This window comes from Lolium perenne, chromosome 1 (assembly GCF_019359855.2).
Source record: "Lolium perenne isolate Kyuss_39 chromosome 1, Kyuss_2.0, whole genome shotgun sequence".
In the NCBI taxonomy this organism is placed as follows: Eukaryota; Viridiplantae; Streptophyta; class Magnoliopsida; order Poales; family Poaceae; genus Lolium; species Lolium perenne.
The window spans coordinates 134,582,606-134,609,113 of NC_067244.2; the positions used below are offsets into that span (position 1 = coordinate 134,582,606).

The 26,508-nt window shown below is 44.2% G+C and overlaps 1 protein-coding gene and 1 pseudogene across 1 annotated transcript; both read right to left on the reverse strand.

Annotated features, from left to right (window-relative positions):
• Positions 1–292: 292 nt before the first annotated feature.
• On the reverse strand, positions 293–1,310 carry LOC127303030 (uncharacterized; annotated as a pseudogene).
• Positions 1,311–4,032: 2,722 nt separating this feature from the next.
• LOC139831793 (uncharacterized) lies at positions 4,033–5,287 on the reverse strand. Its single transcript, XM_071821137.1, has 2 exons — positions 4,565–5,287; positions 4,033–4,390 (listed from the first exon to the last, which is right to left on the reverse strand). Exon 1 carries the CDS (start codon positions 5,271–5,273, stop codon positions 4,920–4,922), a length of 354 nt encoding a protein of 117 aa, XP_071677238.1. The 5' UTR covers positions 5,274–5,287; the 3' UTR covers positions 4,033–4,390; positions 4,565–4,919.
• Between the last annotated feature and the right edge of the window lie 21,221 nt (positions 5,288–26,508).

Genomic DNA, 26,508 nt, shown 5'->3' on the forward strand with positions numbered 1-26,508 from the left:
CTGACACGTATCCAACGGTGTTAGTTGTGTCGTGAGATGATTACTAGCCCGCGGTCCTACAAAAAAACCTTCTCAACACCGGCCGCCTGTACCGTCTCTATTTTGGCCGCGCCCTCCTCGTCTCGCACGCGTACCACACTAGCAGCAGCCGTGGACACACACGCAACTAGCTAGGTGAGCAAGCACGCTGCACGTACGCCCCCCGAGCCCTGTTTTTTTTAAAGGCCCGAAGGACCGGGGAGGCGGGGATGCGCTGCATTAATAGTACCAAGTGGTGGGTGTACAGGTTACATCAAGGACACCAAGAAACTGAAAAATTACAACCCGGTTCTGAAATTTCACACAGAGGACCCCAGATCTAAAACTTGAAACGCAATCAAGTTCCTCTGCACGCGAGGAAGGAAGCAGCCGGAGGTTGGGGGCGTCGAGGTTCGCGCAGCTTCCGCCCTTTCTCCGCAGCGGCGATGGAGGTGGCCGGCGCGGCTCCCGCCCTCAGCCGAGCCAGCTGCTCCTCCAGCTCGGCGCCGCGCCGCGCCGCCCTCGAGGCATCTGCCTCCTTGTCCCTGACCCGTCGCGCCGCCAATGCCTCCGCTGTGCAGAGCAAGGAGCGGCTGTGCCGACGCCTCGTGTCAGCCAGCGCGCGCCGGAGTCTCTCGGCCTGCAGAGTAACAAGGAACGCATCGTCATCATTACAGCAACCGTGATTGATAACAACAGTGACTCAAGCAAACGCGTGGATCCTCCTCACGTGTTCTTGGATCAGTCGGTCCATCTCGTTCGTGTACTGGTCGTCGAACGACGATGTGCACGCCGCGTGCTGCTCTGAGCCTCCGTCCTTGAAGTCGAGCCGCAGGCCCGTCGTCGCTGGCCTCCTAGCTGCGCCAGGCTTATCATCCTTTGCCGCGGAGAACCCTGCGGTGTCTGCAGCGACAAGAGCCGCGGCAGCGGCGGCGTCTCGGTCTCGCGCGGCCGCTTCCGGCCGTGGCTGCTCCTCCGGCGGTGCCACCATCTCCTTCCGCGGCTCAATCGGCGCGGCGCCACCTCTGCCCATAACACAGACACCCAAATCACCCATTCGATCGATGAGACAATCAGACAATCAGCAATGACCCGACCGACGATCACATCGGAAAGTAGGCGTCGTGGAAGAGGCGCGATTGCCCGTGACTGCTGTAGCGCGGACGCACCGCTGCCATTGCTCCGTGCCAGCGAATTATTTGAGGCGCCAGGCGTGTTGGGGGAGAGGTTGGGTGGGATGGCGGTAGAAGCGGTGGAGGGCGAGAGAGAGAGTTGAGGGCAGGGGGATTAGAGCATCTCCAGCCGTCTCGCCTACGAGGCCCCCAGGACGGCGTTTTGTCATCCGGATGGACGAAAACGGTCCAGTCGCGCCCCGGTTCCTCGTTTTCGTCCGGATTAGACCTTTCATCCGTCCGGAGAGCCCAGGCCATCCCCGGCCCCCCGGGGAGCGCTCGGGGACTCCGGATGAGAGAAAATCGCGGGAACCGGTGGTCGTGGCTGGGCAATACGAAGCTCCTTAAGCAATGACTGCAACCATGTCGCTTCGGCAGTCCCGTTGGCTAGCGCTTTGTACTCGGCCTCCGTAGATGAGCGAGATACTGTTGGCTGCTTTCGAGCACTCCAGGAGATAAGATTAGGTCCAAAGAACACGACGAAACCTCCGGTGGATCTCCTATCATCAGTGCAACCTGCCCAGTCCGCGTCTGTGAACACACTGATAAGTGTCGAAGAAGACTTGCGAATTTGCAAGCCAGTATTGGTTGTACCCTTCACATAACGCAGGATGCGCTTCACCGCCTCCCAATGAACATCTGTTGGCTTCGACAAGAACTGACAGACTTTGTTCACCGCAAATGAAATATCTGGGCGTGTGAGGGTAAGATACTGCAATGCTCCAACAACGCTCCGATATTGGAATGCATCATCATCACTAAGGGAGTGGCCGAGCTCTCGAGAAAGCTTCTCCTGGGTACACATTGGCGTAGTAACGGACTTGCAATTCTCCATACGAGTCCGATTAAGAAGATCAAGTGAGTACTTCTGTTGAGTCAGACTGATGCCCCCTGAATTGCGAGTCACTTCAATGCCAAGGAAATAATTCAGCGGTCCAAGATCCTTAACAGGAAAAGAGTGCTGAAGTTGTTGGAGAAGGCGATCAGCAGCGGCAACCGTTGAGCTAGCAATCACAATATCATCGACATAGACCAATATATAAATAGTGACACCATCTCGACGGAAGATAAACAAGGAGGTGTCAGCGGCTGAAGTGGTGAATCCCAACTGCTGCAGGCTATCACTTAACCGAGAGTACCAAGCGCGAGGCGATTGCTTCAAGCCATACAACGCCTTCTGCAACTTGCAAACATAGTCCGGATGCTGAGGATCCTGAAAGCCAGGGGGCTGCTGCATGTATCGGTCAACACACCGTGAAGGAAAGCATTGCTGATGTCAACTTGTCGAAGATGCCAATCACGCGAGACGGCAAGAGAAAGAACAAGTCGCACCGTGGCTGGTTTAACAACCGGACTGAAAGTGTCGAGGTAGTCGATGCCGTACTGCTGCGTGAAGCCCCGAGCCACCAAGCGAGCTTTGTATTTGTCAATGGAGCCATCAGCTTTGTGCTCCAATTTGTACACCCACTTGGAACTGATAATATTCTGGCTGGGAGGACGTGGAACAAGGATCCATGTGGCGTTGTCATGAAGGGCCTGAACTTCTGCGTCCATAGCAGACCTCCAGTTAGGATCAGCAAGCGCCGTGCGGTACGAAGACGGCTCGGCAAGAAAAGCTCGACGACGAGGGTCGTAACAGACAGTGCCGTCTGTGCGGTTAAGTGGCTTGGAGATGGCATTCCGGGAGCGCGTGACAGGACGCGCAGGTGCTGCAGGAGTCGTGGAAGCCGGCGCTGATGATGCAGCCGCGGGAGATGGGGGTGCCGATGATGATGTAGAGGCATCCCCAGCTGAAGTGGGCGATGCAGCGGGCGACAAGGGCGGCGCAGGCGCCGAAGTTGACAGCTCCGCGTCGAGGCGCGATGTGAGCGAGTCGCCCGCGATGGCCGTCCCACGCGGCGCGGGCGAGGAGAACACGTCCCCAGGGGCGGGGCGGGCTGGCGAAAGAGGCCCAGCATGTCCTCGGGGCGACGCCCCATGCAGATCGATCGCGCCTTCGTCGATCACCGGTGCAGCAGTGTGCCTTGCAGGATCGGGCGACGCAGCAAACGTATTACCTGTATCTGAAATAGAACGAGAACTGCTCGGGGCAGGGTCAGAAGGCTCCAACAAAGTAAGGTTGTATTTTCTCACGCGATCATCATATAATACCGGCTCAGAAAGAGGAAAATATGAGGGTGGTGATGCAGAAGATGGAGCCGAGTGAGAATTGGTGGAAAAGGGAAAAACCGTTTCGTCAAACACGACATCGCGTGAAATATAAACGCGCCCGGTAGATCGATCAAGACACTTATACCCTTTATGCATGGAGCTATACCCGAAAAAAACACATTGTCGAGACCGAAAGGATAGCTTACGGTTGTTGTACGGCCGTAAGTTTGGCCAGCATGCGCTCCCAAAGGAGCGAAGAAAGGAATAATCCGGTTGTTCATTGAAGAGGCGAAAAAGTGGAGAGGCATTTTTGGGAGTGCGAGTAGGCATGCGATTGATAAGATAGACTGCGGTGAGAAACGCTTCATCCCAAAACGAACTGGGAGAGAAGAATGAGCGAGCAAAGCAATGCCCGTTTCAACAATATGTCTATGCTTGCGTTCGGCAATGCCATTTTGAGCGGAAGTATGTGGACATGAAACGCGGTGAACAATGCCTTCATCACGGAAAAATTTGTTTAAACGGTGATATTCGCCCCCCCAATCGGATTGAACAGTAAGGATTTTGGAATTAAAAAAGCGCTCGACATGTTTTTGAAAGGAGTAGAAAGCCGACTCAACATCAGACTTGTGTTTAAGCAAATAAATCCAGGTAAATCGGCTAAAATCATCAAGAAAACTCACATAATATTTAAACCCACCAACAGAGGTGACAGCGGGACCCCAAACATCGGAGTGAATAAGTTCAAGAGGACTGTGGGTTACATGAGTAGAACGATGAAAAGGTAATTGGTGCACTTTGGCACACTGACACGTATCACAAATAGATGACTCACTCGAAGGTGCACAAGCTATTTTATTTGTCCTAAGGACCAAATCGACGACGCTTTTAGATGGATGACCGAGCCTCTCATGCCAGCGATCGGTGGAGACTTTCACGCTGGAGAGACCATGACGAATGGCAGCTAACACGGAAGAGGTGGAGCTTGGCACCGGGTAGAGGCCATCATGGCAATCACTGCGAAGAAGAACCCTCCTCGTGGCTCGATCCTTGATATAAAAATAAAAAGGATGGAATTCAACAAAAAACGTCATTATCATAGGCAAGCTTGTGAACCGAAAGCAAATTTTTGCTAAGTCGAGGAACAAATAACACATGATTAAGGTGCAACGGTTTGGAAGAGCCGGTAAGACATGAACGACCAACGTGAGAAATATGGAAACCTTGCCCGTTGGCGACCTGGACAGTGTCCTTGCCGGAGTAGCGCTCATTCATGTGGAGGCGGTCGAGGTCCCTGGTGAGGTGGTCGGTGGCGCCCGAGTCCATGTACCAGTTGGGGTCGACGGAGTAGGACCCAGCCTGAGCAGCGTTGGCGGACCGTGCACCACGGTCACGGTTGTCCTCCGTCTGGAACGCGTGGTTGAAGCGCTGGCAGCAACGAAGGGCATCATGCCCGTACTTGGAGCATACCTGGCACTTGGGGCCGTTGCGACGCTGCTGTCCGTTGCCGTTGTTGTTGCGCCGCTGCTGCGGCTGCTGACCGGGGCGACCACCTCCTTGTGCACCGCCCTGGCCGCCCTATCCCGGGTGACCAACAGGAGCGCCGCGGTTGCCATCCGAGTGGTGAGCGACGGAGTTGGCGGAGGAGTGGATGTCGCCCATGGAGGCCTGCTGCTCGAGGCGGAGCTCGGCGCCGACGAGGTAGGCGTAGAAGCTGTCGAGGCTGACCGTGTCGGCGCGAGTGGTGAGGGAGACGACCAGCGGCTCGTACTCGGAGCCTAGCCCGGCGAGCATGTAGCCGAGCACCTCGTCCTCCTTGAGGGGCACGCCAATGGCCGCCATGGAGTCGGCGAGGGACTTCATCCGGTTGAAGTACTCGGTGGCCGTGAGATCCTTCTTGCGGGTGTTGGAGAGCTGGTAACGGATCTGCATCAGGCGCGCCCGATTCTGCGCACGATTCTGTGGAGCGAAGCCCACACGGCCGCCGAGGTGGTAAGCTGCGTCATCTGGCCCACGAGGTCCTCGGACATGGAGCCCAGCAGCGCGATGAGGACCAGCTGGTCCTGCTGGTACCAGCGCAGGAACGCCAGATTGGCGGCCTCGCGAGCGGCGTCACCGGTGCCCTCGGTGATGGTCGGCGGAGGCGCGACGATGGAGCCATCGACGTAGCCGAACAGGTGCGCGGCGTGCAGAGCGGGCACAGCCTGCGTCTTCCACAGGAGAAAATTCCCCCGGTTGAGGCGGATGGTGATGAGGCTCGTGATGGAGTTGATGGAGACGGCAGGAGCAGGCGCAGGCGGGGCGGCCATGATCGGGCCGACGAGATCATCAGAGGTTGCAGGGAGGGTGGACATGGTGGAGAGGAGATGAACGGAACGGAACCAATCTGATACCAAGTGAAACAAGATGTTTTGCCGTGGATATGCCCATCGGGCTTGCTCTCTATTTATATTGCTTGATCAGCTTGTACAACACGTACACAATCAGATTGATATGATCTGATATCTTACAGTAAATGTACAATCTCCTATACAGGGAAGCTACAGATGTTGTTTGATCTACATGCCACATCATGGGATTCTAGCTTATCTCTATGTCTGACAGACCCCGAATTCAAAAAGAAGAAAAGTGTCACTATTGGATTGGGGGTCACCTATTGAGCCTTCTTCTCCTTGTCAACGTGTTTTTATTTCTCTTTGAGTAATAGGTATGCCGCAGTATTAAGAGGGCCGCTTGATGCTCAATAGGGGATAATCCTGCATATAGCCTTCCTATAAATATTCCAATCCATCCTCGAAAAAGCCTAAATAGAAAAATATATCGAAACACTCCTGTTTGGTTGGTTTTGTACAATCCGGAATGGATCCGGATTCCGAGTGGAATTCCGGGTATTTCGGATTAACCCGAATCCCATCCAACATGATTCTAGTCGTTGTCTAGGGACTAGTAATACATGGAATGGTTAAAAATCTGGCTCGGATTGGGTCTGATTGATCCAAGTTACTTGGATTCTCATCTAGAATTCCGAACCCAATCCACCTTAGAATTTCGAACCAATTATGGATCTCACAAAACTGGTCCAACGGCTAGTTTCTCCATGATATTCATATATACCTCCTTTCTTCCCCCAAAATAAGAACACCCAGACCCTCTCCTCAATTGTTGAGCACCACCAAATATTTGAGATCTCCGATTCTTTCACCCCAAATCAAATTCCTTTGAGGAATCAAAAGAAGAGATCCAGATTTATGTTTCCACCAAGCCAAATCATGACCCCCCTCGAGTTAATCTTCGGTTTCTTGAGAAACCCTAGGCGTGCTAGGTTGCCCAGAAGCTTCCGAGTTGTGGTTTTGCTTCGGGAAAGTTTGCTAGGGTATGAAAATCACCTACAGGTCTACCACTTTTGATTCGGATCCTCCTTCATGGGGTAGGCCCAAGGAGAAGAAGGCGAGCCGTTGTAGCTTTGGGGGTCCTCTATGGTAAGCTGCACCTCTCAAACGGTGGTGCATCTTTCTCCCCGAGGAAGGGAACACTAGCTTACATCTTTGTCTCCGCATGTTTCAGTTATTTGTTTGTTGTGGAACCCATTACTTTCCAATTTACTCTCACATCCTCTTTTTTACAATGATGTACTTTTGAAGCTCTGATGTCTACGCCCCCTCCTTTTCCTGTAGACAGTGTTGGGCCTCAGCAAGTTTCCCTTAAGTGGATCACCCAAGGTTTATCGAACTCAGGGAGGAAGAGGTCAAAGATATCCCTCTCATGCAACCCTGCAACCACAAAGCAAGAAGTCTCTTGTGTCCCCAACACACCTAATAGGTGCACTAGTTCGGCGAAGAGATAGTGAAATACAGGTGGTATGAATAAGCAGTAGCAACGGCACCAGAAAAGTGCTTTGCCCAGGACAGTAAACAAGCAGTAGTAACGCAGCAGTAGTAACGCAGTAAAACAGTAAACAAGCAGCAATAGCAGTATTTAGGGACAAGGCCTAGGGATCATACTTTCACTAGTGGACACTCTCAACTTTGATCACATAACAGAATAGATAAATGCATACTCTACACTCTCTTGTTGGATGATGAACACATTGCGTAGGATTACACGAACCCTCAATGCCGGAGTTAACAAGCTCCACAATTCAATGTTCATATTTAAATAACCTTAGAGTGTAAGATAGATCAACACAACTAAACCAAGTACTAACGTAGCATGCACACTGTCACCTTCATGCTAAGAAAGGAGGCATAGATCACATCAATACTATCATAGCAATAGTTAACTTCATAATCTACAAGAGATCATAATCATAGCCTACGCCAAGTACTAACACGGATGCACACACTGTCACCATTACACCGTGCAGGAGGAATAAAACTACTTTAATAACATCACTAGAGTAGCACATAGATAAATTGTGATACAAAACACATTGCAATCATAAAGAGATATAAATAAGCACTTCACTATGCCATTCATAACAGTGAATAAGTATTCTGTGAAATATAGCCTAAGAGACCCACACGGTGCACACACTGTCACCTTTACACACGTGGGACAAGGAGTCTCCGGAGATCACATAAGTAAAATTCACTTGACTAGCATAACGACATCTAGATTACAAGCATCATCATATGAATCTCAATCATGTAAGGCAGCTCATGAGATTATTGTATTGAAGTACATAGGAGAGAGATGAACCACATAGCTACCGGTACAGCCCCGAGCCTTGATGGAGAACTACTCCCTCCTCATGGGAGACAGCAGCGTTGATGAAGATGGCGGTGGTGTCGATGGAGGAGCCTTCCGGGGGCAGTTCCCCGTCCCGGCGGCGTGCCGGAACAGAGACTCCTGTCCCCCAGATCTTGGCTTCGCGATGGCGGCGGCTCTGGAAGGTTTCTCGTACCGTGGCTTTTCCGTATCGAGGTTTTAGGTCGAGGGGGCTTAAATAGGCGAAGAGGCGGCGTCAGAAGGTCGAAGGGGCGACGACACCATAAGGCGGCGCGGCCAGGGCCTGGGCCGCGCCGGCCTATGGTCTGGGTGGCCTGTGGCCCCCCTCTGGCGGTTCTCGTGTGTTCTGGATGCTTCCGGGCAAAATAGGAACCTGGGCGTTGATTTCGTCCAATTCCGAGAATATTTCTTTACTAGGATTTCTGAAACCAAAAACAGCAGAAAACAGCAACTGGCACTTCGGCATCTTGTTAATAGGTTAGTTCCAGAAAATGCACAAATATGACATAAAGTGTGCATAAAACATGTAGATATCATCAATAATGTGGCATGGAACATAAGAAATTATCGATACGTCGGAGACGTAACAGCATCCCCAAGCTTAGTTCCTGCTCGTCCCGAGCAGGTAAACAATAAACAAAGATAATTTCTGGAGTGACATGCCATCATAACCTTGATCATACTATTTGTAAAGCATATGTAGTGAATGCAGCGATCAAAACAATGTATATGATATGAGTAAACAAGTGAATCATATAGCAAAGACTTTTCATGAATAGTACTTAAATACAAGCATCAATAAGTCTTGCATAAGAGTTAACTTATAAAGCAATAATTCATAGTAAAGCATTGAAGCAACACAATGGAAGATTAAGTTTCAGCGGTTGCTTTCAACTTGTAACAAGTATATCTCATGGATAGTTGTCAACATAGAGTAATATAACAAATGCAATATGCAAGTATGTAGGAATCAATGCACAGTTCACACAAGTGTTTGCTTCTTGAGATGGAGAGAAATAGGTGAACTGACTCAACATAAAAGTAAAAGAATGGTCCTTCAAAGAGGAAAGCATCGATTGCTATATTTGTGCTAGAGCTTTGATTTTGAAAACAAGAAACAATTTTGTCAACGGTAGTAATAAAGCATATGTATCATGTAAATTATATCCTACAAGTTGCAAGCCTCATGCATAGTATACTAATAGTGCCCGCACCTTGTCCTAATTAGCTTGGATTAACACTGATCATCATTGCATAACATATGTTTCAACCAAGTGTCACAAAGGGGTACCTCTATGCCGCATGTACAAGGGTCTAAGGAGAAAGTTCGCATTGGATTTCTCGCTTTTGATCATTCTTCAACTTAGACACCCATACCGGGACAACATAGACAACAGATAATGGACTCCTCTTTTAATGCTTAAGCATTCAACAACAGTTAATATTCTCATAAGAGATTGAGGTTTTATGTCCAAACTGAAACTTCCACCATGATTCATGGCTTTAGTTAGCGGCCCAATGTTCTTCTCTAACAGTATGCATACTCAAACCATTTGATTGTGAAAACCGCCCTTACTTCAGACAAGACGAACATGCATAGCAACTCACATGATATTCAACAAAGAGTAGTTGATGGCGTCCCCAGAAAACATGGTTACCGCTCAACAAACAACTTAATAAGAGATAAAGTGCATAAGTACATATTCAATACCACAATAGTTTTTAAGGCTATTTTGTCCCATGAGCTATATATTACAAAGGCGAATGATGGAAATTTAAAGGTAGCACTCAAGCAATTTACTTTGGAATGGCGGAGAAATACCATGTAGTAGGTAGGTATGGTGGACACAAATGGCATAGTGGTTGGCTCAAGGATTTTGGATGCATGAGAAGTATTCCCTCTCGATACAAGGTTTAGGCTAGCAAGGTTATTTGAAACAAACACAAGGATGAACCGGTGCAGCAAAACTCACATAAAAGACATATTGTAAACATTATAAGACTCTACACCGTCTTCCTTGTTGTTCAAACTCTTTACTAGAAATTATCTAGACCTTAGAGAGACCAATTATGCAAACCAAATTTTAGCAAGCTCTATGTATTTCTTCATTAATGGGTGCAAAGTATATGATGCAAGAGCTTAAACATGAGCAAAACAATTGCCAAGTATCACATTATCCAAGACATTTTACCAATTAGTACATGTAGCATTTTCCGTTTCCAACCATATAACAATGAACGAAGCAGTTTCAACCTTCGCCATGAACATTAAAAGTAAAGCTAAGAACACATGTGTTCATATGCAACAGCGGAGCGTGTCTCTCTCCCACACAAGCATGTATTTATTCAGAGAATGAAAATAAAAAAACGAAAATAAAAGCACACAGACGCTCCAAGTAAAGTACATAAGATGTGACCGAATAAAAATATAGTTTCAAGAGAAAGAACCTGATAATTTGTCGATGAAGAAGGGGATGCCTTGGGCATCCCCAAGCTTAGACGCTTGAGTCTTCTTAAAATATGCAGGGGTGAACCACCGGGGCATCCCCAAGCTTAGAGCTTTCACTCTCCTTGATCATAATATATCATCCTCCTCTCTTGACCCTTGAAAACTTCCTCCACACCAAACTCGAAACAAACTCATTAGAGGGTTAGTGCATAATCAAAAACTCACATGTTCAGAGGTGACACAATCATTCTTAACACTTCTGGACATTGCACAAAGCTACTGAAAGTCAATGGAATCGAAATATCCATCGAACATAACAAAACAGGCAATGCGAAATAAAAGGCAGAATCTGTCAAAAACAGAACAGTTCGTATTGACGAATTTTATTGGGGCACCAGACTTGCTCAAATGAAAATGCTCAAATTGAATGAAAGTTGCGTACATATCTGTGGATCACTCACGTAAATTGGCATAATTTTCTGAGTTACCTACAGAGAATTTTGCCCAGATTCGTGACAGCAAAGAAATCTGTTTCTGCGCAGTAATCCAAATCTAGTATGAACCTTACTATCAACGACTTTACTTGGCACAACAAAACACAAAACTAAGATAAGGAGAGGTTGCTACAGTAGTAAACAACTTCCAAGACATAAAATAAAAACAAAGTACTGTAGTAAAATAACACATGGGTTATCTCCCAAGAAGTTCTTTCTTTATAGCCATTAAGATGGGCTCAGCAGTTTTAATGATGCACTCGCAAGAAATAATATTTGAAGCAAAAGATAGCATCAAGAGGCAAATTCAAAACACATTTAAGTCTAACATACTTCCTATGCATAGGAATCTTGTAAATAAACAAGTTCATGAAGAGCAAAGTAACAAGCATAGGAAGATAAAACAAGTGTAGCTTCAAAAATTTCAGCACATAGAGAGATGTTTTAGTAACATGAAAATTTCTACAACCATATTTTCCTCTCTCATAATAACTTTCAGTAGCAACATGAGCAAACTCAATAATATAACTATCACATAAAGTATTCTTATCATGAGTCTCATGCATAAAATTATTACTCTCCACATAAGCATAATCAATTTTATTAGTAATAGTGGGAGCAAATTCAACAAAGTATCTATCATTATTATTCTCATCATCAAATATAGGAGGCAAAGTATCATCAAAGTAAATTTCCTCCTCATTGCCCGGGGGACTAAAAAGATCATGCTCATCAAAACCAGCTTCCCCAAGCTTAGAATTTTCCATAGCATTAGCAACAATAGTGTTCAAAGCATTCATAGTAATAACATTCCCATTAGCATGCATATAAAGTTCCATGGGTTTTTTAATTCTCTCTTCAAACACATCATGTCCTAATTCAAGATAAAGTTCATAAAGATCTCTCATATTTTTGTTGTTTTCCATTATGCCTAACTAGTGTAAACAAGAAACAAAAAGTTGCAATTGCAGGATCTAAAGGAAATAGCTTCGAGTACTTACGGCGCCGGAAAATAGCTTAGTAGCCGAGATCCGGAGTGTGAGTACCTTTTACCTTTCCTCCCCGGCAACGGCGCCAGAAAATAGCTTGATGTCTACGCCCCCCTCCTTTTCCTGTAGACAGTGTTGGGCCTCCAAGAGCAGAGGTTTGTAGAACAGCAGCAAGTTTCCCTTAAGTGGATCACCCAAGGTTTATCGAACTCAGGGAGGAAGAGGTCAAAGATATCCCTCTCATGCAACCCTGCAACCACAAAGCAAGAAGTCTCTTGTGTCCCCAACACACCTAATAGGTGCACTAGTTCGGCGAAGAGATAGTGAAATACAGATGGTATGAATAAGCAGTAGCAACGGCACCAGAAAAGTGCTTTGCCCAGGACAGTAAACAAGCAGTAGTAACGCAGCAGTAGTAACGCAGTAAAACAGTAAACAAGCAGCAATAGCAGTATTTAGGGACAAGGCCTAGGGATCATACTTTCACTAGTGGACACTCTCAACTTTGATCACATAACAGAATAGATAAATGCATACTCTACACTCTCTTGTTGGATGATGAACACATTGCGTAGGATTACACGAACCCTCAATGCCGGAGTTAACAAGCTCCACAATTCAATGTTCATATTTAAATAACCTTAGAGTGTAAGATAGATCAACACAACTAAACCAAGTACTAACGTAGCATGCACACTGGCACCTTCATGCTAAGAAAGGAGGCATAGATCACATCAATACTATCATAGCAATAGTTAACTTCATAATCTACAAGAGATCATAATCATAGCCTACGCCAAGTACTAACACGGATGCACACACTGTCACCATTACACCGTGCAGGAGGAATAAAACTACTTTAATAACATCACTAGAGTAGCACATAGATAAATTGTGATACAAAACACATTGCAATCATAAAGAGATATAAATAAGCACTTCACTATGCCATTCATAACAGCGAATAAGTATTCTGTGAAATATAGCCTAAGAGACCCACACGGTGCACACACTGTCACCTTTACACACGTGGGACAAGGAGTCTCCGGAGATCACATAAGTAAAATTCACTTGACTAGCATAACGACATCTAGATTACAAGCATCATCATATGAATCTCAATCATGTAAGGCAGCTCATGAGATTATTGTATTGAAGTACATAGGAGAGAGATGAACCACATAGCTACCGGTACAGCCCCGAGCCTTGATGGAGAACTACTCCCTCCTCATGGGAGACAGCAGCGTTGATGAAGATGGCGGTGGTGTCGATGGAGGAGCCTTCTGGGGGCACTTCCCCGTCCCGGCGGCGTGCCGGAACAGAGACTCCTGTCCCCCAGATCTTGGCTTCGCGATGGCGGCGGCTCTGGAAGGTTTCTCGTACCGTGGCTTTTCCGTATCGAGGTTTTAGGTCGAGGGGGCTTAAATAGGCGAAGAGGCGGCGTCAGAAGGTCGAAGGGGCGACGACACCATAAGGCGGCGCGGCCAGGGCCTGGGCCACGCCGGCCTATGGTCTGGGTGGCCTGTGGCCCCCCTCTGGCGGTTCTCGTGTGTTCTGGATGCTTCCGGGCAAAATAGGAACCTGGGCGTTGATTTCGTCCAATTCCGAGAATATTTCTTTACTAGGATTTCTGAAACCAAAAACAGCAGAAAACAGCAACTGACACTTCGGCATCTTGTTAATAGGTTAGTTCCAGAAAATGCACAAATATGACATAAAGTGTGCATAAAACATGTAGATATCATCAATAATGTGGCATGGAACATAAGAAATTATCGATACGTCGGAGACGTATCAAGCTCTCCTTTGTCAGGTTGTTAACCATTTAAGAGAGCCAAAATTATTCTTGGTGGCTTAATATTTAAATCAAAATGACATATTACTAAGATGTTTACTTTGTGAATTATAAGTTCTTGATTACTTTCAATGCATGTATGTGCGCGAAAGAAAATTTGCAAGAAGGTTTACATGATTTTGCACCTTTTGCTCACATCTCTCCAAAGTTGATGTCTTTGGACAACCACTCTTCCATTTAGGGCATGTTTGATTCAAAGGATATTGAAAGCATAGGAATACAAAAAACACGGGAACAATATGTCATGGAATGTGAAATCCTATAGGAATGAAAATGTAGGAATTAGTTGCAGGAGTAATTTGATTATACCATAGGAAAAATGCTGAAATTTCTAGAGATTGAGTACATATCATAGTTGTCACGACACATAGGAAATTTTCCAAGAGATCTAACCTCTTGCTGAAATCCTATGGGATTATAGTTTAGTAAAGCAATCCACAAGAATTTTAGAGGGTTCAATCCTTTGAATAAAATGACCTCTGTAGAAAAAAAATCATATGGATAAGAATCCTAGAAAATTCCTTTAGAATTTATTTGAATCAAACAATGAAAACGATCAAATTATTTAATTTGTGCAGAAATGGAAGCAATTAGGAGTAAGTAGGAGCATTTAATGAAGAATTCGGGCTAGGGTCAACCAGGAGCACCACCAAGTCAACCAGGGTCGGGTAGAAAACCAAGTCGCAGAATGTTTAACGACCCATGGTACGATCATGGTCGCCCGTACGGCCTGACCGTACCAAGTGTCGGTAGCTCCGCCTCGTCAAACCCAATATAAAATGTGAAGGGACCGAGGCATTTGAGGGACACACGCAAAGAAAAACCTCATTCCACTGCACAATCAGATCTCATCTCCATCGCAGCCTCGAAGCCGCCGCCATTGACTTCAACGCTTCATCACCATCATCATCTTCATCCTCCATCCCTCTACTTGTAATCTAGATTGCTTCTCGATTGGCGGTATTGTAAGACTTATCATTATTGATTTCTTTTTGATTTGTTATACAATGTTTACTATTATTGATCCAATTATGTATGGTCCTTTTTTTTCTTGATCGATCACCAGGCCGGACCGGTTTTCTTAGGAAGAAGAGAGCGCGTAAGGGAAAAAAAGACTCCACGTGCTGCGACAACCCTTACCCTAACACACATCATATGCTAAACTCAGACGTTTTTTTATGTAAAATACCCTTGGTGATGTAAATATCGCCTTGGCTACCGTCTCCTCTGGGACTTCCCATGTGTGTCAGTAAATCAAATTCAGCTATCCATTATATGTGCAAATTCATAGCAATATATACAGCACATATAACTTCCAGGGACATGTTACCATACAACCGGGTTCAATTAATAAATCAAATTCATCTATCCAGGGACATGCAGAAAGCTACCCCTACATATATTTGCAGTTCATATCAATAAATCAAATTCAGCTATCCATTATCAGCACATAGTTCAATAAAGAAAATATTGCAAATTCAGCATATATTACAATGAACAAATGGAACCATGGGACAGAGCAGAGGCATAAGCTTCCATGGCCGACGGAGCACATGAAGAATCTCCTGCCGGTGTTCGTCCCTTCAAACGCCACACATCTGTTCGGCTCCAAATTGTGCACGCGGCAACGAGGTCCGCCAACAGCTAATCCTCCAAACGTGATGTCCTCGCAGGTGTCAGGAGCATAGTCCATGTCCGTCGGCTCCTAAATGACAAAAATTAGCAAAAAAATCGACCTTTAACCGAGCTAAATCGAAGAAATCCAAAAAAAATCCCCAAATCGGAACCCTAGATCGAAGAAAATGAGAGAGATTGAGTGGCCGAGTGTGATGACTCAGCGTACCACTGCATGGTGTAGTACACAAGTCGTTGACATAACACAAGTGAAACACCGTTCCACTCATATTACATCTCTCAGAGTGGTACAACAGAAACATATGCGAGTCCAAGGTATGTCTATAGAAGTATACATGAACTGTTTACATAAGATCCACACAGCCTCCTACTTTACAGTGAGGTAAAACTTCAAATAAAGCTCCAGAAGAACAACTCGTAGTCTATCTTATTGCTAACTCAAGTTTAAGAGCTACTTGGCTTGCTATAGAATTCTAGCTACTTAGGTGCTAGGATTAGGGAAAAGTTCCCTTCTATTACTAGTCTAGGTTTCCATAATAGCTGATGCAGAAGTTGACTCCATTGACTTCATTGTTTGGATTCTTCATGTTGTTGCAGTTGACTCCTTTGTCTTAGAGTTCCACGGTAGTTTCTCCTTTGGTGCTTCCATCTAAGAAGGGGGTTCAAATGGGATAGAATGAGTACGAGCGTACTCAGCAAGTTCATATTAGGAAATATGTGTATCATGCACTAGCTACAGCCATAGACCAGAAAGTCATAGGCCAATGCAAGTTTTCATAACCATTTCTTCAAAAGGTTGCTTTTATTCAGAAGAACTATGTCCGTCAGCCTTCACCGGTTTACTAGAACTTCATGGAGCTCCTTTCCGGCCGCGTTCGCAGTTCCATATCCCGGAACAGGGAGTGACAGGTCACGGTTCTTTACACTTTGCAGAGGTGTGTTGCTTTACCCATAAGAGATCTTAACCTTGGTGCCAACCAAGCTGCAGGCTTGTCCACACTTCCTATGGTGTGAGGCCCGGTATAAGGTCATAGCCAATCATATTCCTCCGCTACCTCATACACCCACCCGTTGTTGCAAACTCCGACCCTGGGTCCTCGTCGGTCCACTTACTCCACTTAGGGACGGACCCCGACCACGACAACAGTTCAGGTCTCTACCATGAACTCCTTCGCCGAGAGATGCAACCCATCATAGACCGCAATACCGTGGGGACTTAGGGCTTCCCCAGCCTGCCGCTTGATCCTCGGGCGACAAGTGCCTACGATCTCTACCGTGGGGACTTAGGGCTTCCCCAGCCTGCCGCTTGCCCCTTTGGAATACAAGTGCCTACGGTAAAGCGCATCCGTTGATATACAAGAGGTGGAAATACAATTGACTATTCCGTCCCACTCCAGATCTTATGGTTAACACGGGTATTACGGCACAAGAATCACTGGCGACATTTGTTGTTTAATCCTAGATGGATATAAACCCTTGCAATGGAACCTCCACCATATCAACACAATCCATGGTTCCATTGCCCACCACATAGTCATATTCATAGTTATGAAAGTAGTGGTTTTGGTTTTTATGCAATAGTGATAATCATAGTACTTTGCAAGTAATTTGATAAAGATACTCAGATGACATGAGCAAGTGATGAACTTGCCTTTCTTGACTGCAAGATTATGCAGGCAAAAGCTTCGATACGTGAGAACTCCAAATGCTGAAATACCATCATCGTCCGGTAAGGACAATGTTTAAAGAACTGTCAAAGATGATATAATGCATAGTATGAGATGCAATCGTCCCGAGCGTAACCTAACCTCGATGATTTAGGATGTATGAGTTGTAAAGATTTCTTTAGGGTTGGTTGCATTTTAGAATGGTTCTCAAACAAGGTTCTTATTAGGGTTTGGTTATATTAGCATCATAACCAAGTGATATAAGACATCATAACAATCATTCACATAAATAATAGTGGTGAAATAATATGTAAAGAACAATTGTCAATTTTAGGTTCTACAGAACATGGTTAATGATTACTTATACTATACTTCAAAAGAATAACTTTTGAAGAACATGTTGTTTAAGGAATATTGATTATTTCCAAGAAGAGTTAAGGCTTCTAAGGTTTGATTGACATTTGTACTTCAAAAGAATAACTTCTGAAGAACAGGTTAAATAAGAATATGAACTATTATATATAGGTGCTATGGTTTCACAATTGCTTCACTAAATAATCTCTAATGGTTGCCAAGCTAAGTGGTTTATCATTTCCTAAGTAAGGTTTAGTTGGATTGGAGCATGTGATGTGATTTGCTACACAAAGTTGATACTAGGGTTTATCATTATGGTGCTACTAGGGTTTGATGGTTGAGGTTGGTTCTATCGGTGAGATACTAAGTATGAGTATTAATGGTGCTAACATATTAACAAGTTAGGGTTTATACTTAGGTGGTACTAATTGGATCATATAGGTGTTAAGCAGAATAAAGACATGAGATGATGGCCTCATGTGAATTGATTTTATTTTAGTGGATCCTGAGTATGCATTCATTGGTTGTTTATTAAGTTTCTACACCTAAAGGTGAAGTGGATGTAATCATATGGGCTAAACCCCTAGGGTTTTAGGATTGGAACTATTTTAGGATGATCACATAAAATGATGGAACCAAGATTCTTGTTTATATTAGTATTAGGGTTTCTAAATTTTAATTTCATTATTAACATGATAATTGGTAGAGATTATCATTAAATTGGAGATAAAAGTAATAATGGATTTAACACTATATTATTTTCAAAAGACTTAAATATAATAAATACTATTAGGGTTTAGGGTTTTAATTGAAGTAATGGTCAATTTGGATTCCCATGTGATTAAACATAACCATTAAGAAACAATTGTTGTTTTAGATGGCAGATTAATGTGAAGTAATATTTAATATTTTATTTATGTGAAGAATTAAAACAAGAAATTATCTTCTTAGTTTTTAGGTTTTATTAGTTTAAGATTTAAAATTTGGTCTTCTAAAGTTTTAGAGGAAATTCATATTGTTGTTCTTTTAAACTTTAAGTATTTGTTTTCTATTTTATTTATAGAGGTCATTTTATGATACTCAATTCTATTTATTGTTTTCTTTTTATTTTCTTAAATGTTTAAAAGATTTCTTAAAAAAAATAACCAAAATAAAAAATAAGATTAAAAATAGACCAAGTGGTCTGTTGGGCTGGCCCAATTGATCTGGCCCAAACCTGGCCCGGGTCGGTTGGGTCTAACCCAACCCGACCCCCACTCTCTCGCTCACCTCTCTCTCACACACGCACGCACACGGTCACCGCCTACCTCTTCTCCTGCGCGACCACCACGCCCTCGCGGCGGCGCTGCTCGCCCCCAGCCGCTCCTGGCCAACCCCGGCACCGGCGTGATGGGGCTTTTGCTCTCCTCGACGAACTCTACCACCTCCCCTAGGTTGATTTGGCCGATGTGGTCTCTAGCGGTCGCCTCGACCCCGAAACCCTAGCCGGTCATCGGCGGCTAGTCTGGTCGCCACCGGCCCCCTCAGGCTCCGGCGAGCTGATGCTGCCCTAGCGCCACCTTCTAGTCCTTCTTCCCCAACCCCATCGCCTCCTGGCTGCATCCCCGCCGTTGACCTCGAGCCCCAGCTCGACTGCCCCGACGCCACTGACCTCCTCCTAGTTCCCCGCGTCGAACTCCTCTGTGTGATGATGGTGTTGCTGTGGTGGTGGTGCTTCTGTGAGCTGCGGTGCTCGACAATGATGGACGGCGCCATAGACGCAACCTCGGCGTCGGTGTACTGGTGGTGTGTTGCGGTGCTGCTGTACTGGTGGATGACTCGACCTTGATGCCGGCAGGACGGTGTCGCCGACGCAACCCCGGCATCAACACCTCCTTGTACTGCTACTGCTGCACTGTGAGTTAATCTCTCCCATCTCTGTTCATGGCTATAGTGTTTGGGCTGCACCATTATTACTACCCCATACTTGTGCTTAATATGATCCCTACAGTTATTGCATCTACTGCCTAAGATTGGTAATTCATATGTGAAATGGAATGCTTCCTGTTTGGATGGATTAATCCTCCAAAGCATGTGTAGTCTGTGGTGGCATTAGTCTGACAAAACTGAATGTATAATTTCAGTTAAAGGATTTGGTTACATTTGTTTTTATCTCAAGCATGTTTGAGCTATGGTAATATACCAGTATTGATGTGTACAGAGACCTGATTTACTTGATGCTCTACTTGGTACTTTGATTATAAGCTTGTATGGTGGTTTTTCTGCTGGCTATATATGATCTGATAGATTATTGGATAATGCCCAGTATGGTACAACAAGTGAGTGTGTATGTGGTGCAAGGTGGATACTTGACCAGTTTACTTGACATGATTATTAGCTGGTTTTCTCTCATGGACCTGTCTGCTCTCATAGATGGTTTCTCTGGTTCTATATATAGACTGGTAAGAACAGATTATATGCTTGATCTTGTAGCCTTGCCGATGATGCAAAGGCTGAGGCACCAATTTAAAATAAGAACAGATACTATTGATGACTTAAAATTCTCTGTGATGATTCTTGCATAGCATCTCTATGCAGATCTGAGAGAAAATCCATCTCTCCAATCCTCCTAGATAGAATCTGGTGGAAAGGTAGTTGGATTGGTTGTGTGTGTATTATTTTTCTTTTTCCCCTTATTGATGTGTGATGACCCACAAGTATAGGGGGTGTATCGTAGTATCTTCAATAAGTAAGAATGTCGATCCCAACGAGGAGCAGAAGGTGTTGACAAGCAGTTTCGATGAAGGATTCACTGTAAATGCTCACAGACAAGTAATCAGGGGGGTTTGATGTAACAGTTGAATAATGTACGAGTATGTAAAGTGCGAGAGTAATAATTGCAGCGAGTGGCCCAATCCTTTTTAGCACAAAGGACAAGCCGGTTTGTTTACTTATAATGACCAAACGTTCTTGAGGACACACGGGATTTTAGTCTAGTGCTTTCGCTACATACGGCTAAATAATCTTCATTGTTGTGATAAGTGTTGTGTGGGTGAACCTATGCTAATGTACCGCCCTTCCTAGGACTAATACATACTTGTGATTATACCCCTTGCAAGCATCCGCAACTACAAGAAAGTAATTAAGAATTAAATCTAACCACAGCCTTAAACTCTGAGATCCTGCGATCCCTCCTGCATCGATATACCAACGGGGGTTTAGGTTTCTGTCACTCCGGCAACCCCGCAATTGGCAAACGAATACAAGATGCATTCCCCTAGGCCCATAAATGGTGAAGTGTCATGTAGTCGACGTTCACATGACACCACTAGAAGAATAACACCACAACTTAAATATCACACCATTGAATATTACTCAACCATAATTCACTACTAACATTTAGACTTCACCCATGTCCTCAAGAACTAAACGAACTACTCACGAGACATCATATGGAACATGATCAGAGGTGATATGATGATGAATAACAATCTGAACATAAACTTGGTTCAATGGTTTCACTCAATAGCATCAACAACAAGTAGAAATCGATACCGGAAGAGTTTCCCCTATCAAACAATCAAGATCAAACCCAAATTGCTACGGCGGTGACGGTGTCCAGCGGTGATGACGGCGATGTTGATGGTGGAGATGATGATGATGGTGATGGCGATGATGTCCAGCTCGATGACGGTGACGATGGCGTCGATTTCCCCTCCCGGAGGGAATTTCCCCGGCGGATTCCTGCCCGCCGGAGAGCTCTTTTCTCTCTGGTGTTCTCCGCCCCGCAGAGGCGGCTGTAACTCTTCGCGAGGTACCCTCTGTGGCTTAGGTCTTCGGGACGAAGGGTTTGGCGAAGAAAAGGAGGCGAAAGGGGTCGTGGGCCCTCCACACCACAGGCCGGCGCGGCCAGGGCCTGGGCCGCGCCGCCCTAGGGTGTGGGCCCACCCTGGCTGCTCCTGGCTCCTCCTTCTGGCTTCCTTCGTCATCTTGAAAAATAGGATTTTTGGTATAATTTACTTCGAGTTGATCTTCCGAAATATTGCGTTCGACGGTGCTTTTTCCAGTGAGAATCCTGGCTCCGGTGTTCGATCCTCCAATAACGATGAAACATGCAAAATAGATGAAATAACATAAGTAATGTGTCCCAATATGAAATATATCAATGAATAACAGCAAATTATGATATAAAATAGTGATGCAAATTGGACGTATCAACTCCCCCCAAGCTTAGACTTCGCTTGTCCCCAAGCGAAACTGAACTCGATAGACATGACCACATGTTTATGGAGTGAAGAGTCGATAAATAAAATACGGACAAGAAGCATCATATTCATTCACACAGGACATTATAGTAAACAACCTCTTATAACTCATATTGAAACAAGTATAAGGTAATCACAAGTAAAGGTGCATGAGAAATCATGATTGGTGATGGCAAACTTCGTTCTTGGTCAGAGAACAATTAATGCAGTTATATTTATCTCATTGAGCAGCGCTCTCATGTTAAAGTTTATAAGGCACAACTTGCATACTCAATCGTAATGGTCTTCTCATAATCATTGATAACTTGCAAAGCTATATTCATTCAGATAAAACTTGTACTAAACAAGGAAGAATAAAAGACATGATGTAGCAAATCACAATATAATGGTTTGATCACAACTACTCAAATGCTTGCTTGAGATGGAGGGAAATAGGTTTACTGACTCAACATAAAGTAAAAGACAGGCCCTTCGCAGAGGGAAGCAGGGATTAAATCATGTGCTAGAGCTTTTTCAGTTTTGCAATCATATAGAGAGAATAAAAGTAACATTTTGAGAAGTGTTTGTTGTTGTCAACGACTGGTAGCGGGTACTCTAACCCCCTTGCCAGACAACCTCCTAAGAGCGGCTCCCATATTATTTTCATTTTGTGTGGCACTCCTTCCAACCTTTCTTTCACAAACCATGGCTAACCGAATCCTCGGGTGCCTGCCAACAATCTCATACCATGAAGGAGTGCCTTTTTACTTTAGTTTTATTATGATGATGACACTCCCCCCAACCTTTGCTTACACAAGCCATGGCTAACCGAATCCTTCGGGTGCCGTCCATCAATCACATACCATGGAGGAGTGTCTATTTAGTTTAATTAATTTGGGACTGGGAATCCCATTGCCAGCTCTTTTTGCAGAATTATTGGATAAGCGGATGTAGCCACTAGTCCATTGGTGAAAGTTGCCCAACAAGATTGAAAAATAAAACACCACATACTTCCTCATGAGCTATGAAACATTAACACAAATAAGAGATACTAAGTTTTGAATTGTTTAAAGGTAGCACATGAAGTATTTACTTGGAATGGCAGGAAATACCATGTAGTAGGTAGGTATGGTGGACACAAATGGCATAGGTTTGGGTTAAGGTTTGGATGCACGAGAAGTATTCCCTCTCAGTACAGGTCTTTGGCTAGCAAGGTTAATTAGTAAGCATAAGAGTCGAGGGAAACAAACAAATATACATGTGATAGAAACAATCATGCATCTTCCTTGTAAGCACAAACAATTTTAACTTCAGAATAATAAGCTATGAGCTAACAAGAAAGACAATGAAACATCTACATGTATTTCTCTTTTCTATTTAAACCTCAAAGTGTTGTTGCTATTGACCAATGCTGAGTTTGCCAAAACCAAATAGATTTATTCAATGCTCCCAAAGTGATACCAATACTAACAACAAAGTGAATCATATAGTAGAGATTGCAAACTAAAATAAGATGTGCAATATGTAAATGATAAGACTTCCCATTAATATTCCATAACGATAACTCACACCAAGGGATACATAGACAACCAACCAAAGGAGAAATACTTCCAAACGCAACCCATCTTATATGATAACTTCCCTACTCATGATATGACACTACTTGACAATAAAAGTAAAAGGTAGTGATAATGTGATACCGCGGCACTCCCCCAAGCTTGGAACAAACCAAGGGGATGCCAATACCGATGATGAATTACTCCCGCGGCGATGATGGTGATGAATTCCTGACAAGCTTCTCAATAAGCTCCTGAAGCTCGTCAATCCTGTATATGAGGTTGCGAATCATCTCTGAGTTGTGCTCGACGCGGTTAAAGAGTCTGTCTGATGGCGAGTCCCAGCTCTTGGAGTTATTTCCCCACTCTTCAGCCTCAGGCTCCTTCTCTCCTGCAGTGTTAGAACGATCTATATCCCACTGGCTAGGCAATGCTGCCTTGGGAGTCCCTTCAATTTGATTATTGAAAATTAGATTGTGGAAGGGGTGATGAGTGCCTGATGGAGATGTTTTCGGAGCTAGGTAATGACGTGGGACCGCTCCTCCGATGCGAATTCTTGCGCTCTTGTTTGCACTAAAAGGGTTGTCCACCACCTTGATGCTTGCGATGGTAGCACGCGGGCGTGCGCGCGAGTCTTCCTCCACCTCTTCTTCATCTTCTTCCTTGACGTCCTTGTTCTTGGAGACCATGGTGCTTCTAAACCGAAAACAGATCCTGGCAGAAACAGCTCGAAACAAAACACGTCGAGAAAACGATATACGGACCTCCAGGGGTCCGGGGGATTATATAGCAAAAATTTTCTCGACAAAAGGAAAGCACCAGATCGAACCAGAGTCGGAAAGGGGCGACGAGGCGGCCAAACCATAGGCCGGCGCGGGCCCAGGTCAGGCCGCGCCGCCCTATGGTGGCACCCCCTCGTGCGTCCTTTCCACTCCGTTTCGAACTCGTAATTTCTCTTATTTTCCAAAAACAGCGAAAATATTGTTCGGAAAGTAAATTGCGTACTTTTCATTACCAGTACTGTTACCTATTCAAAATCGAGTTCTGGCGGACTGTCAATTTGCCCTTTGATGTAGGCCTCCGGTGTTTCCACTTGAATAATATCAACATCAACATTATAAGAATCACCCGAGATATAATGCTTGAGTCTTTGTCCATTCACCACTTGCGTAGCATTGCCTTGGAGAGAGCTAATTTTGATTGCTCCTGAACGATACACCTCCTCGACAACATATGGTCCTTCCCATTTCGAGAGTAATTTCCCTGCAAAGAATCTGAGACGAGACCGATACAATAGGACTTTATCCCCAATATTAAATTCTCTTTTGATAATCCTCCTATCATGCCATTTTTTAACTTTCTCTTTAAAGAGCTTAGCATTTTCATAAGCTTCATTCCTCCATTCATCTAGAGAACTCAATTGCAACAACCTCTTATCACCGGCAAGTTTAGGATCTTTATTTAATTCTCTAACAGCCCAATAAGCTTTGTGCTCTAGTTCTAGAGGTAAATGACAAGCTTTCCCATAAACCATTTTATAAGGTGACATTCCCATGGGATTTTTATAAGCAGTTCTATAAGCCCAAAGTGCATCCTTCAATTTACTAGCCCAATTCTTTCTAGTTTTATTAACGGTCTTTCCCAAAATAGATTTAATCTCTCTATTTGATAACTCTACTTGACCACTAGTTTGAGGATGATAAGCAGAAGCAATTCTATGATTAATACCATACCTAGCAAGAGTTTTTCTAAAACCTCCATGAATAAAATGAGAACCTCCATCAGTCATAATATATCTAGGTACTCCGAATCTAGGAAAAATAATATCTAAAAGCATTCTTAAAGAGGTCTCACCATCAGCACTTTTTGTAGGTATAGCTTCCACCCATTTAGTAACATAATCAATGAACGAGTATATGAGTGTTACCTTCGAAGACGGAAAAGGTCCCATAAAGTCAAATCCCCAACAATCAAACGGTTCAATAACAAGAGTATAATTCATTGGCATTTCATTACGCCTGGAGATATTACCAACCCTTTGGCATTCATCACAAGATAAAATAAACTTTCTCGCATCCTTGAAGAGAGTTGGCCAATAGCGCCTCGATGCTTCTTCAATATTTCCAATAACCTTTCTTCCTCAATCTCTGAAAGCTTAGAACTAATAATAACAGGATATATTTTCTTATCATCAATATGAGCATATTTAAGATTATCAGGTAAAGGCTTTAAATCAAAAACAGGATCTTCCTTTGGTGGCGGTGTTGTACCCAAATCTTCCACCGGTAAATCATGCTTGAGAATAGGTTGGCGAAGAAAAATTTCCTCAAGCTCATCTCTTTCTTTCCTAAAAATTTCGCTCTCGCTATCCTCCAAATGTTGCTGCAAAGGATTATTAGGAACAAGAACAATAGATGCACATTGCTCCATTTTAAAATCATTACTAGGCAAATCAGCTTTATAAGGAGTTTTAGTAAATTTAGAGAAGTTAAACTCATAAGATTCACCAGCGAATTTAGTCAAAATTTTCTCTTTCTTGCAATCTATAATAGCTCCACAAGTATTTAGAAAAGGTCTACCAAAAATAATAGGACAATAATCACTAGCAGCAGAACCAAGTACCAAAAAGTCAGCAGGATATTTAATCTTACCGCATAAAACTTCCACATCTCGAACAATACCAATTGGAGAAATAGTTTCTCTATTAGCCAGCTGAATAACCACATCAATATCTTCAAGTTCACAAGAATCAATTTCGTGCATAATCTCCGTGTAAAGCTCATACGGAATAGCACTAACACTTGCACCAATATCACATAATCCATAATAACAATGATCACCAATTCTAACAGATAGCATAGGAACACTAGCTTGTTTGGGTTTATTAGGATGTGAAACAATATTAGAAGCATCTTCACAGAAAATAATATGACCATCCTCCACATTTTCAGTCACAAGATCTTTAACTATTGCAACAGCAGGTTCAACTTTTATTTGTTCTTCAGGTTCTACAGGTTTCTTTTCACTTTTATGAACCGCACTATTTATAACAGAGTACTCCTTCATTTTAGCAGGAAAGGAGTTTTTTCAATATAAACCTCGGGAATAACATGATCAAGCAGTTTCAACTACAACACATTTATTAATAGATGAATCAATTTTATCTTTATATGGTTCATGATACTTATCAAAGTTCTTCTTTGGCAATTCATAATGA